A 22,163-nucleotide genomic window follows, 5' to 3' on the forward strand; every position below is an offset into this window, starting at 1 on the left:
ACCAATCCTGCCATTATCGGTGACTTCTTCGTCACATGGGCAATTTATACATGTTGGGTTTCTCAGCTTCTTGACCTCCTCACTTTCAGTAATTTTCTACATCCAGTGTTTTCCTGATGCATTTCCATGATTCCAGACCATGAAATAAATAACAAATAAGCTCCCTCCAAAATTTCTATTTCAATCATCTCATGCTCCTACTTATTCTTCCTTTCATTTTATCTGAGGAATGCAGCACCCTTCCTCCTCTGATTATTCTAGCCACTGATCCTTAGTCCACATACCCAACTGCTTTTAAACTCCTGTGTTCTTCTCTCACATTGTCTAAACCAGTTTCAGGGTTTAAGACCTTAATGTCAACCCTGGTTAAATCCAATTCCCTCTGCCCAGGGCAACTGCTTGTGTCCCTTCATTATGAGCATGGTGGCCAATCAAAATCCTCCCAGAATGAATTTGGATAAAAGCCCCAATTCAGTAAAAAATTATTTAGACTTGTGTGTCTGGAAGATAGGGATTGCCTTCAGAGGAGTATGAAGGACTTGAGATTTAGAAAGTACTTTATTGGTGTCCAGAATCTGCAGTGTTGATGGCCCCCACACAGGGAAATGTCGAGTAGACAGTAGGCATGTGATATAGCAGAGAAGAAAGAATTGTAGAAGCACAGGGTGTGAGAGGTGACAATTGATGAATGTTTTGGAGTCTTTGAATGAGCCAATCACATCCCAGAATAGATATGCCCTATCCCAATCAGTCTTCTGAGGAGAACTACTGTTCACTTCTGGAGGAGGTCCTATGAGCAGTGACAGAGAGCATTGTCACTGACAAGCCACTCTCCACCTGGTGGAGACCAGAGGAACTAGAACCCCTGCCCCTCTGTTGGTGTCCATAAGTAATCATCTGGGTGAAGCCTCCTGCTATCCCCCCCTGCCATGGCCACCTGGCTCCTCTGCTGTGTGACCCTTGGCCTCATGTTAGTAGGTAAGTCCCTAGAAATAAAGCATCTGCCTTTTTGGATATTTCCAGTTTTTATTCCATTTATGTTTCTTATCCTGTTCCCAAACTCTGTCCACCACTTCCACAGAGCATGCAGATGCTGGAGTTGCCCAGGCACCCAGACACAAGGTGACAAAGATGGGACAAGCAGTAACACTGAACTGTGAGCCAATTTCAGGCCACAATGACCTTTACTGGTACAGACAGACTTCACTGCAGGAACTGAAGTTCCTGATTTATTTCAGTAATAGAGCTCCAATAGACAACAGCGGGATGCCCAAGGACCGATACTCAGCTAAGATGCCTAATGGATCATTCTCCACTTTGAAGATCCAGCCCACAGAACCCGGGGACTCAGCCGTGTACCTCTGTGCCAGCAGCTTAGCCACAGCACTGCAGAGTCATGCCCTTCCTGTGCAGAAACCCTTCTGGTTCCCTTTCTCACCCCAGCCTTCAGTCGTTCAGAGTGTAAAAGTCTTCCCTGCAACTCTCTCACCAAGAGAAATATATGGTTGTGGGGCATGGCAATAGACGAAATAACAAGGTATCAATATATATTTTAAAAATCACTACATAGGAAATAACGTAGGAAATGTACTATAAGGAGGCTCAAAACTCACCACACCTGTAAGATAAATCTTTATTACCCACACTGTGGATTTTCCTGTGTTCCTGCCTTGGTCTCCCCATCTGAATGGTAGGAGCGCCCGATAATGGCCCCTCAGCCCTCCATTCTTTTCTCCCTGTTAACAGAATTTCCCACAAGTTTTCTAGAATTCTGTCATATAGCTAATACCACTTGTCATTCTTCCACCTTTTGCCATTCAGGGGCCCTGACCTTGAAGGTGGAAACAGTAAAATGTCCTCTGTGTTTATGCCATGAGTTATATTGAACATAATACATCTGATTTTAGTGCATTCTTTGTCCCCCTGGCTCCTCCCTACTGTGTCCAGACCATTCTCCTCTCCCCTGCTTTAATACTCAGCTCCTCACACACATGGCATGAGAATATTACCCTTTGTTGCTGCACTGACTTCCTTACCATCAGATGTCTCCTCAATCACTTCCTCTCCTCACTACTAACCCTGCCATCATAGGTGACATCATCATGACATAGACAATTTATACATGAGTTTGGCTTCTCAGTTTCTTGACCTCCTCACTTTTGATGATCTTTGATGTCTCCAATCCTTTTCAGATGCACTTTGATGATTCCAGGCCACAGAATAAATAACAAATAAAACTTTCCAGCCCTAGTTGGTTTAGCTCAGTGGATAGAGCATTGGCGTGTGGACTGAAGGGTCCCAGGTATGATTCCGGTCAAGGGCACAGGCTCAGGTTGCAGGCCCTATCCAAAGTAGGGGGTGTGCAGGAGGCAACCAATCAATGATTCTCTCTCATCATTGACATTTCTATCTTTCTCTCTCTCTCCCTTCCTCTCTGAAGTCAATCAAAAATATTTAAAAAATAAAATAAAATTTTTCAAAATTTCTATTTCAAACATTCCATCATCCTACTCTATTTTCCTTTTCCCCCCGTCTCATTAGCTCAGCACAATTCCTCCTGTGATTCTTTTAGTCACTGACCTTCAGCCCACTTACCCAACAGCTTATAAGCTATTATGTTCTTTTTTTAAATTTCAGAGAGGAAGGGAGAGGAACATCAATGATGGGAGAGAATCATTGATCAGCTACCTCCTGCATGCCCCCTACTAAGGATTGAGCCCGCAATTTGGGCATGTGCCCTGATCTGGAATCAAACAGTGACCTCCCGGTTCATAGGTTTATGCTCAATGACTCAGCCACACCAGCCAGGTTAAACCCCTATGTTCTTAATTCTCACATTGTCTAAACAAGGTACAAGGTTTTAAGACCACAATGCCAACCCTGGTTAAATCCAGCTTCTTCAAGGCACTATGGATGGGAAAAGGGAAGTTCCTCAGTCAACAGTATTTTTGCAACGATCACAACACAGCCATATCACTGACAGAATTCTCTGATCTGATACTCATTGACAAGTATTCCATTGGGCCGCCAGGTGTGCACAGGGAAGTGTATAGGTCAAAAGGCTACCTGGCTCCTCTGCTGTGTGACCCTTGGCCTCATGTTAGTAGGTAAGTCCCTAGAAATAAAGCATCTGCCTTTTTGGATATTTCCAGTTTTTATTCCATTTATGTTTCTTATGGATCATTCTCCACTCTGAAGATCCAGCCCACAGAAGCTGGATACTCTGCTTACATTTAAAGAATCGATTTCCTCTAACCTGGTGGTCTGGTGGTGTCTTTTTATTCAATATCAGAACCTTTGTAACCAAACAATTATTAAATAATGAAGCTCAAAAAATATGATATGATCCCACTTATGCAAAAACACTAATATGAATAAAGAAATAAGGCAAACAGAGATGAATCCATCTCTACTGATATGTAGGACTGTTCATATATTTTGTCAGATTTTAGAAATTACAAGATAATGCATAGAGGATGTTTCTTCTTTTATAAAAACAAAACATATGTCTTACACATATGCCATTTTTTATTATAAATTCATATGAGCCAGGACAAATCTATGAATATTTACAGATCAAGTTCTTCTACTGGTAATTCAACAAAGTGGCATTGGAAGGAGGACAGGGGGTGATGCCTACCTTTGTGTTATATATAAATTTGTCTCACTTATTACCAAGGTAACTTGTAAACTATTACTCCCCAAAATTCTTTCAGGGCATAGGAATTCTTTTTTTTTAAAGGGAAATTCTCAGATATAATGAAAAGAAATGTGCAAAAGAGGAACAGTATAGGGTGATAAAGGCCAGAGAAACAACTGGCATTTCTCACCAGAAAAGGCCCATGTGCTGGGGCCACATCCAGGACAGTTCTTCAGTGGATCTTCTGTAGAGAATTCATGTTCACCTTTGGGAGGAGGGCCTATGAGTAGTGACAGAGCGCAATGTCACTGCCAAGCCACTCTCCCCTCTGTTCATGCCCACAAGGGCCCTCTCTGGGGGAAGCCTCCGCCTGCCCCACCCAGCCATGGCTGACAGGCTCCTCAGCTGTATCACCCTTTGTCTCCTGGGAGTAGGTGAGTCCCCAGAAATAAGTATTCTGCATTTTTAAAATATTCCCATTTCTGATTCCTTTTATGTTCCTTATCTTGTTCCCAAACTCTGTCCACTTCCTCAGGGCTCTTAGATGCTGGAGTCACCCAGACACCCAGCCACAAGGTGACAAAGATTGGACAAGAAGTAATCTTGAGTTGTAAACCAATTTCTGGCCATGACAGCCTTTACTGGTACAGACAGACCTCACTACAGGGACTGAAGTTTCTAACTTATTTCCGTAATCAAGCTCCTATTGATGAGACAGGGATGTCCAAGGATCGATTCTCAGCTAAGATGCCTAATGGATCATTCTCCACTCTGAAGATCCAGCCCACAGAAGCCGGGGACTCAGCTGTGTACCTCTGTGCCAGCAGCTTAGCCACAGTGCTGCAGAGTCATCTCCTCCCAGTGCAGAAACCCTCCTGCTTCCCCTTCTCACCCCTTCTCAGCCATCCTCAGCGGTCTTTCCAGACTCAACTGTGTCAGAGCATGGGCCTGGGTTTGTTGTTCTACCTCTCCCTGTGGAAGACAAGAACTGTGAAAGGGCCATTATGTAGGCTGGATTATCTCAGTTCATGATTAGTAGTTGTGCCTTTGCCTTCATTATCAGAATGGTTAAATGGTACCATGGCTATATCCTCAGATCTGCTCAGACCTTTCCAATTTCTTCTAAACCCCTCTCATGGTAACTTTTCCATAACTGTGCTCCTATTTGTAACAAAACACCTTCCCCCCCCCCCCCCCACATTTTCAGAGGTCTTCTTTTTGAAAAACTTATTATTTGAAAATAGTTGCAGATTCATAGGAAGTTGCTAAGTAAACAAAGGAACCCAGTATACCCTTCATCCAGTTTCCACCAATGGTTGCATCTCCATAATTATCTACATAATAAAAGACCAGTGACCATTATGGTGGAACAACCAGAATGACAGATCAATAGCTATGATGCACATTGACTACCAGGGGGCAGACACTCAATGCAGGAGCTGCCCCCTTGTGGGCAGTGCGCTCCCACAGCTGGAGTGCTGCTCAGGCAGAAGCCTGGATCATGGCTGGTGAGCCTCCACAGCAGCACTAAGGAGCTGTGAGCCAAGCAGTAAAGAGTGAGCAGGTGGATGGTTAGGAGTGAGGGGTCCCAGATTAAGAGAGGGTGCATGCCAGGCTGAGGAGCAACCCCCCCCAACCCCCTGCATGATTTCATGCATTGGGCCTCTAATACTAAAATATTAAGACCAGGAAATTAACATTGGCACTAAGTGTGCAAGCAGTTCTAAGTAATTTTTTTTATTGTTGACAGTATTACAGATATCTCCTTCCCCCCCCCCACCTCTGCCTCCCTCTACCCAGCCCCCTCCTACCCCTGCACCCCAGGCATTCGTCACATTATTGTCTGTATCCATGGCTATGCATATATGCATATATGTTTTTTTGGTTGATCTTTTTCAGTCCTCTCCACCTCCCTCCCCTCTGAGATCTGACAATTCTAAGTCATTAAATATAGCCTTATTTTTTAAGGAAACTACCCAATTATTTTCCAGCATGACTGTGCCATTTTACATTCCTAGACATTCACTTTTAATACCAGTAATTTCAACTTGCATGTAACATTTCACTTTTTTCATTTCCAAAACACACATGCAAATAACTAGAAGAATAGAAACTTGGTAGATCCAGGTACACTTTTCTTTGGATGTGTTTTAACTCTTCCTAAATATTTGAATTCTTTCTATCCCTTATCTAACTGGAAGTCTGCCTGTTCAATGCAAGCCATCACTGGCCACTGCTGTCTGAACACCACGTCACCTGTCCTAGAAAGCCACCTGGTTCATCAAGATAGCATCCAAGGTACACCTTAATTAATTCACATAATTAAACAAAAACATGTATAGGGCATCTGTTACGTTTCAGACACATTTCAAGGCCTTACATTTTGTTCTAAAAGCATAAAAATTATTGACCCGTCACCAGAACCAGGAAAGTAAGTTGCATTCTTTACTTTGGTCAACTTTTTTTGTGAACATATGAGAAGATACCTATTTAAATGTAGAAACAGGTCAAGGTTGTTGGCAACTTATTGGCATTGGTTTTTCATCACCCTCAAAGGATAAACTTGTTCAGAGAAACTTTGCTCTTCCTTCTATGCTTCTTCTTCCCTAGAGGGCGCTCCTGAGACAATAGGCATTGGCTGGTGTGGTGATGTCATTGCCAGGACACACCTTATGGCGCCAAGGGGACACAGATTTGCTCTCATTTTTGCTCATACTTACAAGTTCTGTCATCGGGAAAAGTTCTTACTTTTATTTGGATCCTGCCATGGTGTGCAGGCTTCTCAGTTTAGTGTGCCTTTGTCTCCTGGGAGCAAGTAAGTCCTTGCACGTTTGAATATCTCCACTTTGCCTTTGCCCAGTCCACTCTTGTCATGTGTTCTATGTTCCTGTCTTTTCCCACAGGACACACATCGGCTGGAGTCACTCAGTTTCCCAGCCACAGGGTTATAGGGAAGGAACAAGCTGTGACTCTGAGATGCTACCCAATTTCTGGACATGAGACTCTTATGGTACCAACATGCCATAGGGAAAGCAATGACATTTCTGGTCCCCTTCCTGCGAGAGTATGTACAGGACAAATCAGGGATGCCTGCCGGTCGGTTCTCAGCGGAGTGGACCAAAGGGACATTTTCCACCCTGAAGGTCCAGCCTGCATGGCCAGAGGACTGCGGAGTCCTCTGTGCCAGCAGCCTCAACCCAGTGCTTCAGGGTCAGGCCCCCTTCCTGTGCAAAATCGCACCCTCTCCCCACCCTCAGCAGAAGTAGTCCCCTGAGCAGAGGAGAGGAGAGGAAGAACCAGAATTAACTCTTGAAATACAAGAATATTTGTGATACATTTGTGATCTGAGGCAAGTCTGGGGCTCCTCACACAGACCTCAGACTATCATTTCTGTTTCTTAAGTGTATATGTGTTACCCTGGTGTAATTCTTGCCAACTCGCTGTTCTGATCTGAAAGAAATTGTGACTCTGTGGCCATATTCTCATATTCCTGCTTATCATAATTTAAATGTCTCCCTAGTGAAATAAAAATAGTGAATCAAATCTCATTTATTGCTGATTTTTAGGCTGCTCCCTAATAGTGCTGGCAATGGCGTTAAGTTTAGGTTACATTTGTCCAGCACAAATCTACCTCCAAATACTTTTTTAAAATCTCAGATTTGAGTGGAATAGCCAGGTCACTCACTATAGATTAAAACTAATTTTCCTTTCTCCATATGGTCTGAGTTTTTAATGGCAAAAAACATGGATTAGCATGATGTGTAAATATGTGTCAACTAACATTTTTGAGGTCAATTCCAGTTGTCACAATAGGGCCATGTTATTTTTAGTGAGGCTTGCCAGTACCCTGGTGTTGTGCTTGGTTTGAGGTATATGGATCTAGTAGGAGCAGAACAATGTCACCTCTCACCGGATTGCTCAGACCTTTGGCCAATGCAGGAAGGCTGTTCTAGAAACTTTTCTACTGGCCACAAGGAGGCATTATGGTGTCACCATAGCCAAAAGTTGTAGAGGATTTCCTTGATATGCTCTGAAAAGTGAATAAAGATAGAGGAATTCCAGAACTTGATTTCTATATTAAGGTTGGGCTGGTTGGCAGATAACTTTCATTCATCAATGATGTGGATAATAAAATAAAGACATTATCTCAATAGGTTTATCAGCTAGACTGGAGCAAAAGCTATTCATTTGTTGAGGAACCTCTGAACTGATTTTAGGATGTAAGTAAGGAGGAATGAGATGGAGACGGATGAACATGGGGCAGATTTTGGAAGCAGGACAGATAAGAAAACATCACATTTGCTTCATACCTGACCCAGCCAAGCCCAGGCCCCTGACAAGTAGGAAGCTGTGCATAATATCACAAGAAGGGACCCATCCTTGGTGATTTCAACATCAGCACTGCCATCTCAGGTAGACCAACCTATCAGAGACCGCGGACTCTCAGAGCTCCCACCTCTCAACCCAGAGATCAGAGTGTGGAACAGACAGATGCCCCATTCCTGTTCTGGCCCTGCCATGGGTCCCAGGCTTCTCCACTGTGTGGCCCTTTGTCTCCTTGGAGTAGGTGAGTCCTGGTCAGAAGCACAGCTTTTATTAAAGCCATGATGTCCTCAGTTTTGTACCTTTCTTTTATGGCAGCAACATGAGTTTCCCTCTTGTCTCTAAATATTTCTTCTTTTTCTGCAGGTTACATGAGTGGCATAGTCACCCAGAACCCAAGATACCAGGTTACCAGGATGGGAAAACCAGTGACCCTGAGTTGCTCTCAGGACCTAAATCATGATGTCATGTACTGGTACCAACAGAAGCTGAACCGAGCCCCAAAGCTGCTGTTCTACTACTATGATCAGAATTTTAACAATGAAACAGACACCTCAGACAACTTCCAACCCAGCCGGCCTAATACTTCCTTCTGTTCTATGGATATCCGCTCACCGGGCTTGGGGGACTCCGCAGTGTATCTCTGTGCCAGCAGCAAGTACACAGAGCTAGAGCGTTACCTCCTCTCTGCTCATAAACCTGTTTCCAAATCCAAGAGCCCTCTCTAGACACCCCCACCCCCGCCACACACACACACACAACAGCAATAGGAAGTGGGTTTATGGCTGTCATTATCTCCTTTGCAGTTGGAAGTTGGGCCTAAACCTACAAAAACCATTGACAGTTAAACCAAGAGTGGAAAGGTGGTTATCCTCACCTGACATTCAGTTTGTGGTGTTTTCCCAGAATCACTTTTAATCACCCATTCTGTTCTCTTCAGTAGAGAAATAGTGACATTGTTATTGTTGTTTTTTAATCTAAGTTGGGGACTTAGCACTATATTAAAGGGCAGGCCCAGGCAGGAAGTAGACCCCTCCCATGAATCCTCTCCCTAAGGAGAAGAATGTGCCCTCATAGGCATGTCCAGACCATCTCACAGGTTTCTTATCAAGTAAGGAGAATTAGAACTGCTGAGAACTTGCTCCAGAGTGAGAGACATGTATTGCCTGGGGCATGCATTATTCATAACATGTCTAACTATTTTGCCTGATGTAAATCTATGACTATTTAAGTGGCACAGATAGGACTCATATCAAAAGCTAGATGTGGGGCCTTGTAAGATATATTAAAATTACAGATACATTAAAATTACTAGAGTTTGCTCTATATGCATTAAGTAAGGTCCTCCAAGAATTAGATGCCAAGCCTGAGTTAGAAAATGCCTATGAGAGAAAATGGGAAGGAAGCTGAGGAGGCTGAGAGAACCATCAGACCAAGATGCAAATCTGACCCTCATGAGGAGAGAGGGAAGGAGAAAGGGAGGAAAAAAAACAAGGCCTGGTTGGTGTGGCTCAGTGATAGAGTACCGACCTATGAACCAGGAAGTTATGATTCAATTCCTGGTCAGGGCATGGCCCCTATTGTGGGCTCGATCTCCAGTAGGGGGCATGCAGGACGTAGCCGATCAATGATTCTCTCTCATCACTGATGTTTCTATCTCTCTCTCCTTCTCCCTTCTTCTCTGAAATCAATAAAAACATAATTAAAAATAAAAAAAGAAAAGAAAAAAAAGCAATGAAGGAAGAAAAGGAGGACATAGGTTGCAGTATAATTGTAAGAAAAGGTCAGTAAGGCCTGGCAGGTCCTTAAGTCCAAGTCAAGCACGCCTGTGGCCTGCCTCTCTCCACAGACAGAACTCTACACACCAGCTCCAGAGTGAGGGGCAGGGACAGTGGCCCACTTCTCTGAGAGTGATTCCCTGCTCTCTCTGAGTGGGTGCTAGGGTAAGTGGGGGTGGGAGACATCTTCATAGAAAGACTATTAGGTTCTATGAAGTGATCACGTCACAGAGTAGCTGCTTACGGGGGACAAGAAAGCCTAAGAGGCAGGCACCCGACTCTGTTCGTGTCCTCATTCTGCCATGCACACCACGGCCATCTGCTCCATGGTCCTTTGTCTCCTGGGTGCAGGTCAGTCCCTGTTCTGAAATTGTCAGCTCCCTGTTCTAAGCCTCCGTCCACGTCATCAGAGTTGCTCACAGGCTAAGTCTCCAATTTCTGTCTGCTTTCTTCACAGGCTCCATTGTTGCAGAAGTCACCCAGACTCCAGCACACCTGATCAAAGGGAAAGAACAGAATGTGAAAATGTATTGTGTCCCCAAGAAGGGACACGATTATGTTTTCTGGTATCGACAGATCCTGAAGAAAGAGTTCAAGTTCTTGGTTTCCTTTCAGTACAAAAATGTCCTTGAAGCAGAGATGCCCAAGGAGAGATTTTCAGCTGAGTGTCTCCAGAACTCAGCCTGTATCCTGGAGATCCACGGTACAGAGCTTCAGGACTCAGCCATGTATCTGTGTGCCAGCAGTGAACACACAGTGTTAAATATTAGCGAACCTTAGTGCACAAACTCATGCTTGGCCCAGCTCAGGAAGCTGGTGGTATACTAGGTTGAAAGGAAATAACAAAAGCTAACTAGAGCCAGCTTATGCCAAAGGGGAATTTGTTGCAAGGCTAAATGTGTATCTCATGGAACCAAAACGAGGACATAGAAATTTCTCGAGAACAAACTGGAAGGAAGTCCTAGAATCATCACAAGGCTAATTTGACAACACACTTGCTATCCCACCCTGTTGGCCCCATACTCTTCCTTGTTATAAATAGTCTTCTCCCTTTCTTAGATCTCCTAGTGGGTAGAAGATCATAGATTCAGACGTCAGCCCTTCAGCCACATTGAGAAGGACCAACATGACTTTCTTTCATGCTAGATTAGAAATCTAGAAAACAAAACAAAACAAAAAAGATCCTGTTTACTGAAGAACACACTCTTGGAAAACTCACTTTTAGCCAAGAGGGTGGATTATTATGAACAACATGGCAGCGTGTGACCTGCCACTTTGACCTTATGGATCAAGGGTTTCAAAGAGAGGCATTCTCTAACCAGGGGCCAGGACACCCAATGGGTACCCATCACAAGTGGGGAATGAAGGATGATTAATACATTTGCTGGACACAGAGAACCTAGGAAAAAAGAAGGAATTAGAGTGGCAATTACTAGTAAATCCTCAGTTTCTAGAATAATGTCAGACCAAGTAGAGACTCTGTTGAATTTCTTTTTAAGGAGCTAAATCCGGGTAATGCAAAAAACATGTCAGTTTTAAGTATGACAATTTTAGACTCTACAAAGTCACTAATTAGTGTCTATGGAGCCGAGGGAAGTGGCAGACTAATCTGTTCTCAGTGACAAAATACCTATTGAAAGTTGATGCAGACAAAGGAAAAACCCTCAGGGATGTGATCCAAATTGTAATGAGGAAAATGCATTCACCAGCAAGGAGGCATTCTGGCGTTAACCCCACTTAGGGAGGTGATTCCATTACATAGAGCAGATACAGAGTTCTAAGCAGCTCTGCTAAAATTTGATTCTGGGATAGGAGGACTTGCCAGGACAACACTAACACCCAGGATGGAGGCTAAACCAAACTCATTTGCCAGAGTGTTCTCCAGAAAGAAATGGTACAGCAATATAAAGAAATAATGCTCCTTCTTAGAGCAGAGTTAATATCTTGAGAGCAGCTGTTTCCCTCACTGGCATGGACAAGGAACAGTTGGGGGCAAGAATGTAGCTCTGAGATTTGAGGGCAGCCCCCAAGTTGGGATGAGGGCCCAGTTCTTGCTTGAAGATGATGATTTGACAAAATACTGAAAGTCTCTGGGAAGCTGTAGCTGTGGTTGGAAGCAATTAGGAGGGATGGGACAGTCTCCTACTCTGTCTTCTTCCTCCCCAACAAGAATACTTTGATTCCAACAAAGTACAAGGAAATCTCAAAGCTGTTCAAGGGGGAAGATATTCTGGGCAACACCAGGAAAGTCACCTCAATGTAGGAAGGACTTAGTGACCAGAAAAGGGAGCAATATGTGCAGCTGCTGGAGGAAGTCAGAAAAGAAGCTGTGACACCCTCGGCCTCAAGCAGGGTCCCCATGACTTGGATCCAGAGTAATCTGGCTGCAACACAGCATCCAGGCACAGGGACCTTCCACATGAAGCCACATGAGGAAAAGGGAGCGAACCAAAGCCGGTACCAAGAGCATACAGGGGAACTGAGTGTGCTGCATACATGTGAGGTTCCCGAAGAAAGCAGACATCAACTTTGCCTTTCACCAGCCCCTTCAAGAGAAGGAGAAAGAAGAGGAAAAGGAAGAAAGATTCCCTAAACTCCGACCTGAGGAAAGCAGCTGTTAGCACTTATGACCAAGTCTAATCTGCTGAAGAGGAAAGAGCCGTGTGTCCAGGATTTTGAACAGGATACAGACCAATAAATTAATCTATGGTGTGGATTTCTCTGTTTCTACACATGAGACTCTTTTTAAAGGTAATTGCTATATATATATATATATATATATATATATATATATATATATATATATATATATATATATATACCAGTGGACACACAAAGATGGAAATACACTTGGAATTTTTTTCTGCAGAATAGAAATGAGGATTTCTACATATAAAAGTATAGCTTTGATAATAGCATGAGTCTCCTGTAGTCACATTTCTAAGTGATATCAAATATGTTATACCAATTTTCATTATAAAGTTGCACAATACAGAAAGGACTTGCCAAGCTTGACAAAAGCACACAGATAAAAGACATTGTCAAATGCTTAGAAACAAGCAGCCTCAAAGCAGAACAGGGACAATGACAGTGACCACAAGCTTGCCCTCCCACGGTGGCTTGTATTGGTTGCCTGTGTTAAATGTCAAAGCTCTGAGAAAAGGGGAGTGGCTTCTCTCCTGAAAATGAGGGCCAGATGGAGACATTTTAGAAATGAACCAGAGCGCCCAGAGCTGGCAGACACCAGTGTGACGCTGCCATGGGCCCTCAGCTCCTGGGCTGTGTCATGCTTTGTCTCCTAGGAGCAGGTGATTCCCCGAACACCTGGGCAATCCTTGGCCAAAGCTTGCAGGTCTTAGCTGGAGTCCCTTCCTAGAGGCAGCAGCACAGGCACCCTCCTCGGCTACCTGTAGCTCTGTCTCCTCTCCTCACAGGTCCCACAGAAGCCGAAGTGACCCAGACCCCAAAACACCTCATCACAGAGACCAAAAAGAAGTTGACAGTGACTTGTTCTCAGAATATGAACCATGATGTGATGTACTGGTATCGACAAGACCCAGGGCTGGGTCTAAAGCTGATCTATTATTCAATTAATGTTGATCATTTTGAAAAGGGAGAGGTTTCTGATGGGTACAAGGTGTCTCGAACAGAGAAGAGGAATTTCCCATTGACCCTGGAGTCAGCCAACATCAGCCAGACCTCTCTGTATCTCTGTGCCAGCAGCTAACCACAGCACTGCATGGCCAGTTCCTCTCCACACAAAAAAGGCAGCCACAGAGCAAGGAGGATCCTCCCTCGGGAGGCCCCACCCAACTGGGAGGGAAACCTTCCCCCACCATCAGTGCCCATAGAAGTCCCACCCAAGTCCCCAGCTTCTGGGGCTCTGAGTGATGCAGACCCTCTCCAGTGTGTCCTGCTCTCACTTGTTGTACCAATGAGCTTGTCAAAGGTCAGGCAGGACAAGCTAACTGTGCTAGGGCTAGAGCTGGGGTAAGGGATTCCTTTCCTAGACAAGGAATCTTATACACTCTGACATCCTTTCTCCTTACTGACCTTCAGTGTTGCCCAAAGAACAGTCCATACCAATACAATCACTTGACAAAATGTTGTCCCATACCATAGATCCTATTCCTGGATGTTTTCTCACCAGGGAAATAGCACGTTGTGAGTCTTTTGCTAAATCTGACATCTCAGCAAAGTGTCTTGCCATCCACCAAAATGCCTGAGCCAGAGATGCCCTCTCCTTCCACACCTAATCCGTGGCCACACCTTCCACATTTCCAAGTATTAAATTCTTTGCAAATTTTGCTATTTTTTCTAACCTCGCTGATAACATCATGGTCCAGCAAACCTCATCTCTCACCTGGATTCCTTAACCACATTTCAAATAGTCACCCTCCTTTCTAATTTGCTACCTGGTCCAACCCACAAACTACTCTCTCTCTTGAGCTTAAAACCCATTTGCCAGCTAAAGTCTTATGCTTAAGTTACTTCACAAGCCTCTCAGCTCCTTCTAATGATGTGGTGTTTGCATACCTGCCTACCATCCTAACGTGAACTTCCTCTTTCTACAGTTACCGCAACTGCCTTCCTTTCTACCAGATGTATTCCACCTCTCTCATGTGACCAAGTATGTCCTATGCTGACTCACTCCTGACTCATTACCTATAGTGTTCATCTTACCTGGAGCACCTTCCTCTTCCTATTTACCTAGATATCTACTAATAACAATTCTTCTGCATATGAATTGAGAAGTCATTTCCTCCAGGAAAATGTCCTTGAATTCCTGAGTAGTTTGGTTAGTTCCTCTGCTGGGTGCTTGTATGACAGCCTGAACCTTCCTGTGGTTCTGGATGATGTCTGTTTTGTCTTTTAGTTGTATTTTTGAAGTGGTTGTGCAAGGCAGCAATTTCAAGGGTTTACCTATGCTGCCATCTTGCTTTCTCCAGCACCCAGATATTTTTGGTGGCTGGTTTTATGGACTGAATTGCATCCACTCAAAATTCATATGTTGAAGTTCTATGCCCCAGTATCTCAGGATATGACTGTATTTGAAGATAAGGTCTTTAAAGAAGTAATTTATGTTAATGAGGTCATTGGAGTGGGTCCTTTCCCAATATTCCTGGTGTTATATAAAAAAAAAGAAAAGAAAATTAGGACCCAGTCACACACAGAAGGAGGATCATGTGGCAACAAGGGGAGAAGATGGCCTGATATAAGTCAATTGGTTCCTCTGAAGAAACCAATCCTGTTGATGCCTTGATCTTGGACTTCTAGCCTTCAGAATAGTGAGCAAAACAAATTTCTGGTTTTTGTCACCCACTATGGAAGCATTAGCAAACTAACATAGATGATCACATAGGCACCCTCTCCCTGGCACATTAAAAAATTCCAGACTCAAAGAAGCAAAGTAGGTGTTCAACATAAACCACATTGTGCCAGCAGCCTAGACACAATGAACTAAACAGCCAGGACACTACTGAAACCCAGATGCCCACATGCAATCCCAGAGCCTACCCTGTAAGCAGGTCCTTCTAAGATAGCTGTCTCAGGCTTGCTATACTTTTTTCTACACACACACACACACACACACACACACACACACACTGACACTCCCATGAGGAAAAGGGGTGGCTTTCACTCTAGTCCCTCTACTAGTAAATTCTCTTAGAATCTGAGGATTGCTGAGGGATCATGAGTGTGGGCAGGGACAATGACATCAGAGATGATCAGCCTGTAACCTAGGCCTCAGAGAAAATACGCTTGTGCCTCAAACCTGCTATGGGACTCAGGCTCCTCTGTGGTGTGGCCTTTTGTTTCCTGGGAGTAGGTGAGTCTGGGAAGTTGGTGGTGAACTCCTAACTTATTATTTCTAGGCCCTGGATACAAGACTTTTCCCTCATCAAGCTTCTTGATGACCTCCTTTTTTTAACCTCCTTTATCCTCCTTTCACAGGTCTCATGGATGCAGAAGTAACCCAAGTCCCAAGATATCTGATCAAAAGAAAGGGAGAGAAAGTGTTGATGGAATGTTTACAGGATATGGACCATGACAGAATGTTCTGGTATCGACAAGACCCAGCTCTGGGGCTGCAGCTGCTCCACTTCTCATATGGGGTTGACAATTATGAGAAAGGAGATTTCCCCGATGGGTACAATGTCTCTAGGAAGAAGAAGGAGGGCTTCTCCCTGATGCTGGGGTCTGCCAGCACCAAGCAGACATCTGTGTACCTCTGTGCCAGCAGTATATCCACAGCGCTGCACAACCACATCCTCTCGGCACAAAAAGGGCAGGTGCCAGAGGGAAGTGACCCTAACTCAGGGCTGAGTTACACTGACTACTTTGAACAAAGGTGGCCACTCAGTGGAACCAAGCCCATGGACATACAATTTTGCCGGGAAAGCACAGGATATTTTTTATGCCCCATGCACCATCATTTCTGTATTAGGAGCCATTCCGAAGTTAGTCTGCCCAGACTTGTGTATTATCCCCAGCCTAAATTCATGAGACTCTACCCCAGTCAGGAGGGGACATCCTCACACATATTTACATGGAAGAAGCTCTGTTCTATCATTTTTTTTTTTTTTACCAATTTTTCTCTCCCTGTCTTATTCTTGTCCTTCTTACTGTCATTTGCCACTTTGCTCCATGTCTTTGCTCTTAATCAATGTTTCACTAGGGGGCATCACACAAGCGAAACTCCTTCAGATGAATTTTATTCTCCCTATGTTGATTGAGAAAGCATGTGCAATTTGAATTCTATTTATTCAATCAAAAATTAGAACAACTCTAATAAAAAGCAATCTTTCTCCACGTTCTCTAAGTGGTCACTAATGTTTTACTAGAAACAGGTAAGGAATAAACTATGATGCAGAGGTTATAAAAATTAGGTTACTTCTGTACACATGATCATCTGGAAAAGTATCTGTGTATTTTAAAAATAAATTTAATTGATTTCAGAGAGGAAGGGAGAGGTAAAAACATCAATGATGAGAGAGAATCATCCATCTGCTACCTCCTGTACAACTCCCAAAGGGAGTTGAGCCAAACCATGACCTTCTGGTTTATAGGTCGACACTCAACCACTGAGCCACTCCAGCCGGGCGTATCTGTGCATTTTAAAGAATGAAACGTCTATCCTGTCTGTAAATAATAATTTAGTCCTTTGGGAATACAAGAGAAATACTTTGCTTGGAGTGATGGATACACGATGCAGTGTGCAGATGATGTTTTGTTGAGTTATACACTTAAAACCTGTATAGTTTTGCAAGCTAATGTCACCCCAAGAAATTCAGTGAAATAATAAACATAGTAAAAGAATGTAACTTCAGAAAAAAGTATTAAAAAGCTTGGTATATTTCAGAGGTGTGTGCATTCCTCAAAACTTATTTAAGGTACATAAGAGTTGTGTCTTTTACTGTATGCAAAATGAATCATAAATAAATATTGAACACTAGTTAATTATATGGATGCTTAAGTGTTTAAAAGTGAACTATGCCTTTAATTAACTTTTAAATATATCCAAAATGTACATGGGTAGGTGGATAATTTTATGATAAAGCAGAAAGTAGCTTTATCAAGGTGGTAGAATCTAAGTGGTGGGCACATGAATGTTCAATATAAAACTTTCAACTTCTATAGAGGTTTTAAAATTCTCATAATAAAATGGGAAATAATAATGAGGCAAATATGTATGTTCTGATATAAACTAAACTTTTCAATGTATCGCTATAATACATTGTTAATAAAATAAGCAGCAAGGTATAGGAAGACCAATCAGATACTTATAAACTTGAATAAGTCAAGAATATGTCTAGTAACAGATACAACAAGCTTATTGACCAGTTGCTTCTGGGAAAGGTACCTTACTTTTTGCTCAGTTTTGTGTTTTTTTAAATTTTAACCATGTGCATGTATTAATTCAATAAATAAATACATTAAAATTATATGATAACGGTAACCATGACACCTCTGAAAGAAAAGTCTAAAGGCACAAGTGCTGTTTGAAGATAATGAAAAGAGAAAAGAATGTCTTTGTTATTGTTTTATAAAAGAAAGAATACCACTGAGAGGGAAATATTTGGAATTCTTTAAAGACTAAGAGTTACTTGGTAATTTTTAGGATTTAGGATGAACTAGAAAAAGATCTTGGGTTATTTTGGCAGAAATTTTGTTATATTTGTCTAAATTTTTTAAATGTATCCCTAGATGTCGAGAAAAAACTGGAGTATTCTATACCTTTCATCAGCATACTACTTAGCAGGGTTTATCTTAAATCACTCACTGCCTCTGGCACCGCCCATAGGTGTACAGGCTACACACACACACACACACACACACACACACACACACACGCACACGCATAGCAGAAAGGGTTACTGAAATATTATTATCTCTAACATGCTGCATTTCCTTGATCATAAGGTAAATTGTTTTACCAGTTTTATATTGCCAAAATGTGAGTAAATCCTGTAATCTATATTCATTTCTAATGTAAAATTAACACCGCCCAAAAATAGCCATTATGTTTTAAAGAGTGAGTGCATCTTATTCAGTGGTTATCAAACTTCTTAATGCTGCGACCCTTTAATAAGTTCCTCATGTTGTGGTGACCCCCAACCATAAAATTATTTTCATTGCTACTTCATAACTGTAGTTTTGCTACTTTTTGAATCATAATGTAAATATCTGATATGCAGGAACTATTTAGGCGACCCCTGTGAATGGGTCGTTCTACCCCCAAAGGGGTCGCAACCCACAGGTTGAGAACTGCTATATAATTAGATGGACTTTCTGAATCAACGATATAAGGTAGGTTAGTTTTACAAGAATTTTTTCCTAAAGGTCTTTGTTTCCTTTACAGTGTTTGGCCTGTCATTCTCATTCATTCACCAGATTTTATTAAGTTCAGACAACTGCAAAGTGAGACCATCCTTGACAATATTGATATTCACATTGGGTTTTGAGATCACATAGACATGGACTTGAGTCTTTTCTGTGTCACTAACTCTTGGATTATGTGAACTTGGGTATGTTATTTAAGATCTTTATGATTTCCTCATCTGTAAAAATGGGATGATAGTGCCTAAGTAGCCTAATTTATAGGCTGAAATCATACATGTAAAGCATGGAGTAAGGGCACAAAAATACTAGCTCAATTTTTATGAATATTAAAGTATTTTATTTGGAGGGAGGAAAACAGGAGTTGAGGTCAGTTTACTAGAGTATGGGTTGAGGGAGGAATAATGGGTATGGTTTGGGACAATGAAGACTCAACAGACAGTTGAAATTCTGAGTTATAAGAGTCCCTCATATTCTAAAGTTTTACTTTAGTTATTTGAAGTCAGTGCTGCATCCCATTTTGCTTTCCCATTTTTGCTTTATACCCAAAGGGTAGCACATACATGGCACTGAATAATGATGGATGGAGAGGTGGTGGACATACAGTGGATGTTGGCAGTGACATACTGGGAAACCTTGTGAGTGAAGAGTTACACAGTTCCACTAGGGGGCAGACTAATTTTCTCCACATTTTGCAGAAATTCAACTTCCTATTTACAGGAAAGGAACTACACAGTGGTGAGGAAAGATGACCTTGAGTTTGATTTCTCAGTGTCTTTTTTCATGGAAGAGGAGAGGATATCACCTAAAGATGCTGACTTTCCTACTACTTCTCCTAGGACAAGGTATGAGCCTTATTGGGTGGGGAAGTCTGGGATTAATATTAATGTTGAATAGAGGAGTAGAGAGTCTGAGGCCACCAGCCAGAGAATGGGGGGGGGGGGGGAAGATGTTGGATTATAGGATATAATTATTATAGAATAACAGTTGGCAGTACAAAATGGAGGCAGTGCCCCAGGGTTCTTTGGGAGCCAAGGTGACATTGGAGCAAATAGTAAAAAGAGCTTCCTTCCTGGGGACAAGCTGGTCAGCGCTCATGGCTTTCTCTATCTCCCTGCAACCAGGCTCTGTGTTTGGTGCTCTCCTCTCTCAAAAGCCACTCAGGGACATCTGTCAACGTGGAACCTCGGTGACAATCCAGTGTCAGGTTGATAGCCAACTTGCCCTAATGTTCTGGTACCGACAGCTTCCTGGACAGAGCTTGACACTGATTGCAATGGCAAATCAGGGCTCTGAGGCCACTTATGAACGTGGATTTACCAAGGACAAGTTTCTCATCCGCCGCCCAAACCCAATGTTCTCCATTCTGACTGTGAACAGTGTGAACCCTGAAGATAGCAGCTTTTACTTCTGCAGCGCTGGAGACACAGTGCCGGGCACAGATCAGAGATCTGAGCAAGAACTTCAGCTTCCTCCTGCCCATCTTCCTCCTCCTCAGTTCCCATCCAGATGAGCTCTGTTGAGGCAAGCTGGAGGGAGGAAACCACAGCTTTCAGGCAGAGACAGATGTTTGTGTGTTTGTGGGTAGGTATGAGTATGAATGTTATAGACTGAGATGGAGAGAAAATGTGTAGGACTAGCTGGAGGGACTATCCACAGACATGAAAGGTGGCTACTGGGAGCCTGAAGATAAATTCCTCCAGAAGAATGCTTAGAAATGCTCAGTAAACACAATCAAATATAGTTTCCCTTCAAGTGACAAGTTCTTAAATACCCTTTAACTATTTCATCTCAATGCTATATTTAGTCTGTTCTCTATCAATATAGTTCAGAAGGCCCTTAGTCATCCTAATAGCGTACTGGCCCATTGCACTCATGATACTATGCTGATTGTTCTTTGTGAATAGAAATTATAAAGCACTCTAGATGCCTCAGTATATGACTTATGCAGGCCAGAACAATGTAAAATCTGCAAAAGTTCAGGGACCTGCCACACTGGTGAGCTTTTAAGTAGTCCAGATGTATGGGACATGTCAGAATATTCCCTCTGATATGAGAGATAAGTCTTATTACCATCTACTATGCAGAAAGAAGTGCAGTATTTCATGGGCCTCTATGGACTTTGGAATTAACATATACTGCAGTTGGGTGTGCTGCTCTGGTCTATTACTATATCATCTGTAAGGCTGGCCCTGCATGGGCACAAGAGAGTTGTGTAGCAGAAATAAGGTTGGGATGAAAGCGGCCCTGCCACCTGGGCCAGAGACCAAGCAGGCTCAGTTGTTCTTGAAGTACCTGAGGCCAATTGGGATGCTCTGTGAAGCCCTAGGCATTCCTCAAGGCTGATGCAAAGAGTTTTGGTGGAAAGCCATACTCTTTTCCAAACTGCCAACAACTTGTTGTCCTTTGAAAAACTGCTTCTGGCTTTTGACCGAATGCCTCATCCCACATTCAGAACTGGATGTCATCTGATCAGCAACACTGGAAGGCTGGACAACCACAGAGTTTTCTGTGATACGTGGGAAATGTATAACCAAGACCAGACTCAAGTATAGCTGGAAGAAGGGACAGTTTAATCTCAAGAGCATGAATCAGTCTCATAGTACCCACTCCTATTTCACACACCTTGACCCCTCAAGTCATACCCAAGGCTTCATGGGATAAATTTGCACCATGTTCTAGAACACTCATTACAGTTTAATACAGTGTGTTTCTGATGGTAGTGGTGAAAAGTAATCCTCAGATGGGCCAGAACTTCAGCCCATAATTTTATGGAAGAAGAGATGGCCTGAAGTTTAGACCTACTTCTTGTTCAACTTTCACTCTATCATATTCTAGACTATTCATTCCCATTTTCCTTCCTTTTGCTTCTCTGTGCTACATTGTGGGTAATTTCTTTAGACCTGCTCTCCACTTTACTAATTCACACCTCAGCTTCAATAAGCCATTTAACCTTTCAATTGAGTCTTCAAATTAAATTATATAAATTTCCATTGCTAGGAACTCTACTTGGGTCTTTTACAAATAGGAGCGGTCAATTTTGAAAGCACCTTGCTCCTTGTGTTTTTTGAAGTTATTTATTTAAGGATATTATGCATCTATTCAGAATTTTACCTGTTTAATGCCAACTCCTGATGACTTTTTGCATTTGGTGTTCTTATTTGTAGGTTCTGCTGGTTTTCACTCAGGGTGACTTATTTTTTTGTGCATCATAAAATTTGATATTATGAATTCATCTTTGGGAATATTTTTAATCCTGGAATAAGATGGGTTTTTCCGGGAAATATCTATTTATGCCTCTAGCAAGCAATTGGGATGCAATATACCTGATGTCATTTGGTTTTATAATTCTCAGTGTGTATCTTCTTGATCATACAATGTCCATCCCAAACCCTGAAGGGCTGATAATACAACACCATGAATATTTAGAGGAAACTTTTTAAAATCCTCCACCCAAAGCCAAACCAGGAAAAATAATACTTTTTTGTTAACTGCCTGTGGAATTATTTTGTTCATTTGTCCTTTCATTAAGCGTGTAGCCCCTCCTATATCCTGGCTTCATACAGAAATGATTTCCAGCC

At 42.6% G+C, this 22,163-nt stretch overlaps 5 gene segments (V, D, J or C); all 5 read left to right on the plus strand.

Annotated features, from left to right (window-relative positions):
* The first annotated feature begins 822 nt into the window (after positions 1 to 822).
* On the plus strand, positions 823 to 1,830 carry LOC132211362 (T cell receptor beta variable 12-3-like). The segment is given in 3 exon segments: positions 823 to 978; positions 1,082 to 1,461; positions 1,822 to 1,830. Coding segments are annotated over 3 exon segments (438 nt in total).
* Positions 1,831 to 8,132: 6,302 nt separating this feature from the next.
* On the plus strand, positions 8,133 to 8,699 carry LOC132211455 (T cell receptor beta variable 3-1-like). The segment is given in 2 exon segments: positions 8,133 to 8,207; positions 8,330 to 8,699. Coding segments are annotated over 2 exon segments (411 nt in total).
* A 1,344-nt stretch (positions 8,700 to 10,043) lies between these two features.
* LOC132211363 (T cell receptor beta variable 16-like) lies at positions 10,044 to 10,521 on the plus strand. The segment is given in 2 exon segments: positions 10,044 to 10,092; positions 10,199 to 10,521. Coding segments are annotated over 2 exon segments (372 nt in total).
* Positions 10,522 to 12,949: 2,428 nt separating this feature from the next.
* On the plus strand, positions 12,950 to 13,520 carry LOC132211456 (T cell receptor beta variable 27-like). The segment is given in 2 exon segments: positions 12,950 to 13,049; positions 13,176 to 13,520. Coding segments are annotated over 2 exon segments (342 nt in total).
* Positions 13,521 to 15,510: 1,990 nt separating this feature from the next.
* Positions 15,511 to 18,203, plus strand: LOC132211364 (T cell receptor beta variable 28-like). The segment is given in 3 exon segments: positions 15,511 to 15,571; positions 15,697 to 16,034; positions 18,183 to 18,203. Coding segments are annotated over 3 exon segments (408 nt in total).
* The last annotated feature ends 3,960 nt before the right edge of the window (positions 18,204 to 22,163 follow it).

This window comes from Myotis daubentonii, chromosome 10 (genome assembly GCF_963259705.1).
Source record: "Myotis daubentonii chromosome 10, mMyoDau2.1, whole genome shotgun sequence".
NCBI classification, from domain to species: domain Eukaryota; kingdom Metazoa; phylum Chordata; class Mammalia; order Chiroptera; family Vespertilionidae; genus Myotis; species Myotis daubentonii.